Source organism: Phaethon lepturus, unplaced genomic scaffold, assembly GCF_000687285.1.
Source record: "Phaethon lepturus isolate BGI_N335 unplaced genomic scaffold, ASM68728v1 scaffold12412, whole genome shotgun sequence".
NCBI classification, from domain to species: domain Eukaryota; kingdom Metazoa; phylum Chordata; class Aves; order Phaethontiformes; family Phaethontidae; genus Phaethon; species Phaethon lepturus.
The window spans coordinates 7,820-16,618 of record NW_010521278.1 but is presented as its reverse complement, the minus strand read 5'-3'; the positions used below and the strand labels follow the sequence as shown (position 1 = coordinate 16,618).

Genomic DNA, 8,799 nt, shown 5'->3' with positions numbered 1-8,799 from the left:
CGCTGCGTGCCCCGGCCCAGGGGAGCCCTCCCCGGGTTGGGTCCCGCGGGGGAGACTGCTCTGGGCCGGGCCCCGCCGCTGTCTCACCGTGTCCCGCTCTTGCAGCACGCGGGGACGGTACGGGGAAGGCGCGAAGCAGGAGAAGTTCAAGTACGCCCTGACCCTGGTGTTCATCCAGTGCGTCATCAACGCCGCCTTCGCCAAGCTCCGTAAGTCGGGTGTCTGGGTGCCCAGGGGCTCCGCTGCTCGGGCACCGCGGCCGCGAGTCGCTACTCGGGGGTTTTTACCCGTCGCGGGCACGGTTGCTGCCGCTTTTACGGCAGAGCATCGGCATTGATCGTCCCTCTCGTCTCCGATGACGTTCTTAAGGTTCTTTGTGATGGCGGTGGCTGTTTGCAGCTCTCCTGACTTTCTTCTTCTTTGTCTTCCTTCCAGTGATCCATTTTTTCGACTCCGTCAAAGTGGATCGCACTCGGAGCTGGCTGTACTCCGCTTGCTCGCTCTCCTATCTGGGCGCTATGGTTTCCAGCAACTCGGCTCTGCAGTTCGTCAGCTACCCGACGCAGGTGGAGCGCGGTGGGCTCTGCGGGGGGCGAGGGGAGACGGCGTTAATGTACAGCTTAGATCTTTGTCCCCTAATGCTCGAGGTACCCCAGGAATGGGCACTGCGCTGAGGCAGCTAACGCTGTGGAAGAATCAGCTGGTGAAATGACACAGAAACTGATTTTTGACATTTATTTTCCTGTAGCTGTGTTTGTGGGGCTGTATCACGGGGTTTCAGTCAGCGCTGGGTATGTAGAGAGAGGTTAAGGGTGCTGAGACAGTTCTGGAAAGGGAATAGCAATCCCTAGAAATTATGGGAATTTGCTAATCGGAAGTTGGTGCTAATGTTGGAGGGCTTGAGACGATTTCTGAAACTTTCACCATTAATTTTGCAGTTGCTCTGTGGTGCAGTTTTTCTTTTTTTGAAGTATCTGGTGTGTTTTATTGGAGGGGTGCATCAGGGTGGTCTGATCCAGAACAGTCGCCCTTGGATTGCCATGATCCGTCTCGCCGCAGGCAGGTGGTGGTATGCGGATAGTTAACACAGCCTTTCTTTTACAGGTCCTAGGCAAATCTTGCAAGCCCATTCCAGGTAAGCAAACTTCATGTTTCTTCTTGTATATTTGTGTGGATTTCTTATGCTCTCAACAAGGACCTCAGCTGTCAAAACAGTGCCTCTCCCCTTCTGTCCGCTGTGCCATGGGAGTGCAAGCGGTGTTTTAGCTGTGTGTTGTTCTGTCAGGCCAAGTTAAAATCCCGTGAGAGGCTTTTAGGAGCAGTTCGTGATGTTCTTCTTTACAGTCATGCTTTTAGGAGTGACTTTGCTGCGGAAGAAGTATCCACCGGCCAAGTATCTCTGCGTCCTCTTGATAGTCGCAGGTGTGGCCCTGTTTCTGTACAAACCTAAAAAGGGAGCTGGGAGCGATGACCATGTCTTTGGCTATGGAGAACTCCTTCTGGTGAGTACTGCCAACGCACAAATAACCCTGGCAGGGGTGAGGAGGCAGTTACAACACAGATAAGGCCGTGTCCTTTGTACTTCAAGCCTACCTAAAGCTGGTGTGGAAACACTTCCGTGGGAGGACATCTGGGTTTGAGGGGTGCACTGGGTTTGAGCTGTGGTATGAGATCAGCGCGTGGGTACACGCGCAGCCCTCTTAGCGTATGTTTTGATGCCACATAACTGCTATTTAATAGGTGATTGGGATGTAAGAAAAGCGGGAGAATGCTCAAGATTTTCCCCATACGGAAGAAATACAGAATGAAGGTTTTCTTTGCTTTCTCTTATCTCTCTCTCTTCTTTTCTCAGCTGCTGTCACTGACCTTGGATGGGCTGACGGGTGTATCTCAGGACCACATGAGAGCTCACTACCAAACGGGTTCCAATCACATGATGCTGAACGTTAATCTATGGTCCACCTTGTTCCTGGGGGCTGGTAAGGAACACCCTGCAAAAACCACAGCCACCACGCCCAGAGACTGCCCTGGGACACCCTGCGGGAGCAGACATTGTGTCAAGCTCCAAAAATGGGCCTAGAACACTTTTTTGCAAATAACGTTGGTGGGGGTTTTTTGTTGGTTGGTTGTATCTTAGAAGTCGGGGTTGTTCCGTGTAGCTCTCCGCATGCCCACTAGAGGACACCGCTTCATGCAGAGTGTAGCTGCCCAACGCTTGCAGGACAGCTTTCTGCTCCCATTAAGGAGTAGTGCTTCTAATTAATTGCTGCGGACTGTTTTGTCAGAATTGGATCTGCAGTTAACCATTGCTTCTTCTCATTAATTAACTAGGAAGGTGATTGTGGGTTTTTTCCCCCCTGCTCTCTTTGGTTTTCGCTGTGTGGTATTTAGTCTTTGCTTTGCTACTGCTGGGTTATGGTGTAAACTGAAATTACACTACATAGGCGGTGGCTACTCGGGCTGCCTCTGGGCTCGTGATTCATGCTTCTCATCTTGATCTTTCTTCCAGGGATACTGTTCACTGGGGAGCTCTGGGAGTTCTTGAGTTTTACGGAACGCTACCCCAGCATCATTTACAATATCCTACTGTTTGGCCTGACGAGTGCGCTGGGTCAGGTAAATTCGCTTTCCTTGTTCTGAAATCTTTGTTGGGATTTGTTTGCATAGTTGGGAGATGCCAAAGTAACGTTGCCTCACTTTCTGTTGCTCTGGTTGTTGCTTGCTTTCTGTACAGGCTACCTTCAGAATAAAATTGTTTTAAGTTTGTATGCAAATAATCAGGATTTGAAATACTTTTGGCTCTAGCTCGATGGCTTTTCATCTGAAAATATGATCTGTGTTGTACTTATTCCAGTCAAAGTGACAAAAGGCATCTATTTGTTTTTTACAGAGTTTTATTTTCATGACTGTGGTATACTTCGGACCTCTGACTTGTTCCATCATCACCACAACCCGCAAGTTCTTCACCATTTTAGCGTCCGTCATTCTATTTGCCAATCCCATCAGTACAATGCAGTGGGTGGGGACAGTCCTGGTGTTCTTGGGTAAGTCTGGGAAGCAAACACTTGAGGTCTTTCCCCTATTAACTTAAATAGAGATGATTTATAGCGAGGGGAGAGCTAATAAAAGATGCTGGTCAAAGACATTTAATTGTGTTAGAACACTTTTGACGGAGGAGCGTGTTAGTAGCCTCACCAGTGCAGGAAAAGAGGAACTTCTAGGAGGAACTTAGCAGATCTAGGCCTGTTTTCCCCCCCGACACACACACGGGGTAAGTCACTGCCTCTGAGTGACCATTGGAAAGTTGGTGCTGTGAAGCTGATTTTTCACAAAGTTCGTTGCGTTGGGTTTGTTTGAAGGAACGTGAAGAATTTTTCTATGCACAGGATTATTTTATCTCTTTGCAGGCCTTGGACTCGATGCCAAATTTGGGAAGGGAGTAAAGAAGACATCGCATTGAGGAAATGGCTGATCTTTGCAGTTGGAATGAACTTTTAATTTATTGTCTTGTACCTCAAAATCTGTTATGAAACTGGACTCAGGATAGGTAATCAGAAGGGGAGTGTTTGGATTTTTTTTTGTTTTAGTTTTTTAATTCTAGATTGTCTTAATAGCATAATACTTCAGTTTTAACTGTAATTAAGTTTTGTTGTTTTTCTGTAATCAAAGCTGCATTACTAGATCCTAGTAGCAGAATGAAATTCTTGCCTTAACAGGAAAAAAAAAAAACAAAACATCATATCTTTATTAAAAGTAACAATGGCCACTTTTCCAGAACTTTAATTTCAATATTCTTGGCTGACCTTGGGGAGAAGCAGCACACCCCTCTCCAAGGAGAGGACTAGCCTTAGAATTATGTTAGTTCTTTGGTGTGGCCTGGAAGGATCCCTGGATTAAATGCCTGTGTTGAAGACAACCCCCTGTTCTGATTGATTGTATGATTTTTCCATAACTGAGTTGGTGGAGCAGCCAGTTGGACATTCTTCCATTAAGATAATATGTGTAAACACAGAGATGCATTATATACTTCAGCTGAGCCCTTCTAAAACAGAAGCAACTCTTGGCATATGTAAAAGTTTACAGGAAACCTGTTTAACCAGTGAGGCCCAAATTAATTCTTTTCATCCCCCCTGCTGGTGAAGAAACAGGACCCTCTGCTGCTCAAACCATGCCAAGGTTGTGTGACAACAGCTTCTAAATGTTGAAAGGGCCCTTGTTAATTAACCACCATCACGGTGAGCTTTCGAACACCCGCTCCTGAGCACAGGCTAGCTCCCCAGTGTTGTATGGGGAGGAGTTGTTATCATAATGATGCCTTCGGAGTTGGAGAGCAAAATTCTCCAAAGAGCAAACTTTACACATGAAAGCATGTTTCTACCAGCTGTCACTTGGTCTCCATCTGTTCTGTGGCTTTGGCCTTTTGCCCCTCCAGATGGGATCTTGATCTCTTTCCTGAGCGGCTGTTGTAAGTCTCTCTTTCTATCCTCTGCTTCCCCCCACACCTCTGGTGTTTCTTACAACTTTTTGGCCTTAGATTAAATGAAAACCAAATCTGTCTTACTATCCTATAGTTCTACTCAAACAACACATTTGTTGGAAAATTAAACCCTAGGCTATTAAACGTTTTTTCTCTGTCACCTTCACCTCTTTGCTAACTTACATTGTCTTAAAGGTCAAGTGATAAGTAGCAAACATGTTCTCAGTAGTAGAGAATCCTAAAGCTTCTCTGACTTAACTCCATGAGTACTGCCTGATGAACACCATGTGCTGGCATCTGCTACTGTGTGGAGATTCTGGCTTCCCTGAAGACAGTTATGCTTCCCGGTGTCTCAAAGGTAATGAATACTATCTCCATTTTATAAAAGAGAGCAGAGAAATTGCATGACTTGTTCATGAACACTGTGGCAGAGATAAGAATTAATTATCTTTTGTGTGATTTAATCATAAAGCTATCTTTTCTCTGTGTTTATAGGACTTGCATTCCTCTGTCTCTTAGCACTATGTTAAATTTAACCAATTCTCAAAACCTGGCAACCAAAAGCAGCAAAAAGATTCTAGGTGAACTCTCTATTAGTTTTGCAGACTTGTTTTCTCTTCGATTAAATTAGTTCTCTAATGTAGGAACAGACCCAGCTCCCCTGTCGCTGTGCAAATACAAACACCTGAAAAATGTATTAGAAATCATTTACTCCCTCAGCCGTCCACTTCCTCATGATAATCTTGGAATTTCTGTTCAAACGTGTTGCCTGTTAAGAATATTTCAGTCATTGCTGTTACAAACCACTACTGTATTCTAGAGTGTGTGCTACAAATCAAAGGGAAATCACTCTATTTTGATTACAAAGAAGCAGAATTGCTTATTAGCAATAATTCCATACTGACTAAGCTTTCTCAAAAGTATGTGGTCAGAAATTGAGGGGACTGAGATCCTTTCTCCACTGTGCTGTCAGTCTGTAATCAGTGATCTCCTTTTAATTTACAGCATTTCAAACCAAACTGCCTATTTTGTGTACATGTTAGGAACACTGCTCTTCCTGAACTCTCCTGCCCCTTTTGCCCCAAGTCTAGGTGTATATCTAGGAGAGACAGTGTCTTAAAAATAAAAGAAGACTTGTTAATTTTTTTTTTCCTTTAACCATTGAAAAGAAGCCACCAGAGTTTCAAGGGAAATTTTGCTCGAACCCACAGGTCTGTCCCCTTCCCCACACTGCAGCAGCCTAGACGACCAGCAGAAAGAATGAAGCTGGGAGCTTCCTAGGGTCTATTTTCTAAGTCAAGATCTGTCTTTACCAATATCTTCAACTTGTCTGTATTCAGGGCAGACTTAAAGATTGGTCTGCCAAGAAGAAAGAAAATAAAGGAGATTTTCTCTCTCCTTATTGCTGCAGGCTCCCTTGACCCACTTTAGCTCTAAAGGCTATTCCTGGTATTGCTCCAGCTTGGTTCTTGCTGCACCTCCGACTCTTAGTCAATAACAATTTCTTAAAACAAAGGCATCTCTTGTACCTACTTTGAGTCTGAGTCCTTTGGATTTCCTTGGACAGCTTGCTGTCTTCTTTCCAGACCTCACGTACTGCGAGATCCCAGAGGAGGCTACAAAACCAATTCAAGAAGCTATTTTCAAATCAGCACTGGCTTTTCTTCTCGGATGGTTTTTAACAACACTGCTACAGAACAGGGCCCCAGCTTTGAGCTGCCGGGAGGACTGCTGTAATACCTCTTCCCGGTGACAGACTGGTTACCACGTTCCGAGAAGCCTGTCTGGTGGCTTTTGGTGTATGTTCCTGCCCGAGTTCAGCTGTCTCTTTAAATAAAGACAGGTAAACTCCAAAGGAACTGGGTTAGGATCCCATAAAGTTTTCATTCTCCATGTTACTTTTTCCTGTTAGAAATGGTAGTTCCTCTTCGAGGCACATTTTGCAGAGGGATAATTTAATAGGTGGTTTTGCTTTTTTTTAAATAAACAGCGCAAGTGTCTTCAGAGGCAATGCTTGAATTTCTGGTGAAGTGTCAGGAAAGGCTTTCTTGTCTTCAAGTAAGAGATTGGTAATGTATAAAGTGTTGACAGAACTTAATCTAGTTTATCTAGATACTGCATAACATCTAGGGTAGGGCTGTGCAAAGGAGTCTTTAACTACTGCTGTCAAGTTACGTTTTGCTTATTCAAAGGAGGAAGTGTTCTGTGGTAGCATGTGCACCTATAAGCAGTTTAGAGGTTTCAAGGAATTAAAGCACAGTGCCCAGGTTCTCTACCAACGATCTGGGCTTCGCCAGTTCTGCTACGACTCAGTGTGTGTGTCTGCTTTTTTCAGACGTTCTCCAGTTTATTACAAGGGTACAAACCTAGTTAAATAAAAAAGACTACCTTGTTCTTTTTAGTCCTGTGTGCTTGATCTGTCTTTATTTCCCCAGCTGTAAGCAAGCAATAGTTTTGTGATAACAACATATTTTCCAAAATGAGAAGATTTTGTAAAGTGTAAAACATCACCTTTTGCAGCCAAGAGTAGGTGCTTTGAACACTTACTGTGTAATGTTTTGCGTTTGGGCTGACTTGCCAAGGAGTTACTAAAGGGAGTGTTTGTGGTTTGCTCCTTCCCTAGCAGATGTGACTGGTGTTTCTCTGAGCAGAAGAGGAAAGGAAATGAGTTGAGTAGGAGATTAATTTATTAAGTGTCTTAGACAAAGCCCTGCAAGTGCAAAACATGAAGGTCAGACTGAGAAGTTATGAAGAGATTCCATCTTCATCTCTTCTACTTTTTGTTGGCTCCACAGTCCTAACCGTGAGTCTGTTTATGACTCAGCTGGTTACCAGCAGGGGGAACTCTCATTTCAATAATTTTCAAGAAATGCAAGGAGAAAAACAACAAAAAAGCTGTTCCTTTTTAATTAGTGATATAACTCTACTTTTAGAGTCTTTGTACTTAGAGTAAAAACATAATGTGGAAATCAAGGTCTTCCTCCATTTTTATTCTGAATTATTCTTTTTGACCATCAGCAGAGACTAATTGAAGCTAAGTCATTAGAAGCTTTAAGACAATCACCATCTCTTCTGTAGAATGGCCTTCATTACAAACAGCATAAGTATGTGCACACCTGCGTGTCCTCTTGTCCTCATGTAACACAAACAGCTGGCTTCCTGCACAGCAGCAGCCACTGGCATCCCAGTCGATGTTTTTGAAAACATTTCTGCCAGAATTCTCCTAGGAACCTTGTCAGTTCTTGGTGATTCCAGGGAGATGAGAAAAGTCATGCATGGACTGAGAATAAACAGCAGATTACATTGCTGCAGTGTTTTTGCCTGTTGTCCCTCCAGGAGGAACTCGATGTATCAGCTAAGAAAGGTGAAGTTTTATTTCGTAGCTGAGATATGGCATCCACAGGGGAGAAAACTTGGCAGCTGCGTTCCTTTTCCTTTCATCTTCCTTGTTTTTACGAGCTCCTTCTGCAACTCCATCAGCAGATGTTTAAAAAAACCCCAATGTTTAGAGAGCGCATAGAATAAGGTAGATGATACTGTATATGCATATCTGGACGTGAGCTGGCAATGTGCACTCGCAGCCCAGAAGGCCAACCGTATCCCGGGCCGCAGGGATATCGGGAGGGGATTCTGCTCCTCTGCCCCGCTCTGGGGAGACCCCCCTGCAGGGCTGCGTCCAGCTCTGGAACCCTCGGCACAGGAGAGACATGGACCTGCTGGAGCGGGGCCAGAGGAGGCCACAGGAATGCTCCGAGAGCTGGAACAGCTCTGCTGGGAGAGCTGGGGTGGTTCAGCCTGGAGAAGAGACGGCTCCAGGGAGACCTTATTGCAGCTGCCAGTATTTAAAGGGGGCTTATAAGAAAGATGGGGACAGAGGTTTTAGCAGGGCCTGTTGCAATAGGACAAGGGGTAACGGTTTTAAACTAAAAGGGGTCAGATTCAGATTAGATACAAGGAAGAAATTTTTCACAATGAGAGTGGTGAACCACTGGCCCAGATTGCCGAGAGATGGCAGATGCCCCGTCCCTGGAAACATCTCGGATCAAGTTGGATGGGGCTCTGAGCAACCTGCTCTAGTTGAAGATGTCCCTGCTCATTGCAGGGGCTTGGACTAGATGGCCTTTAAGGGTCCCTTCCAACCCAAACTATTCTATGATTTTGTAGAGGTGGGTATAATTGTATAACTGACTAATTTTCTGGTCACAGGATAGTAAAGACTCGTGCTCAAATGACAACAGTTTAAGGGATAAGGATTTTATTGTTACTGCTTTGAAATCAATGAATTGCCAGCCTTGAAGATACCACTTTAAAAACCCAATGCT

General features: G+C 44.8%; 1 protein-coding gene across 1 annotated transcript; it reads left to right on the top strand.

The window, feature by feature from the left end:
* Positions 1 to 54: 54 nt before the first annotated feature.
* Positions 55 to 3,716, top strand: SLC35B1 (solute carrier family 35, member B1; the record flags this gene model as incomplete). Its single annotated transcript, XM_010281463.1, has 8 exons — positions 55 to 209; positions 436 to 566; positions 1,105 to 1,135; positions 1,345 to 1,502; positions 1,853 to 1,979; positions 2,510 to 2,616; positions 2,891 to 3,044; positions 3,408 to 3,716. Coding segments are annotated over 8 exons (916 nt in total), but the record flags the coding sequence as incomplete, so codon positions are not given.
* Between the last annotated feature and the right edge of the window lie 5,083 nt (positions 3,717 to 8,799).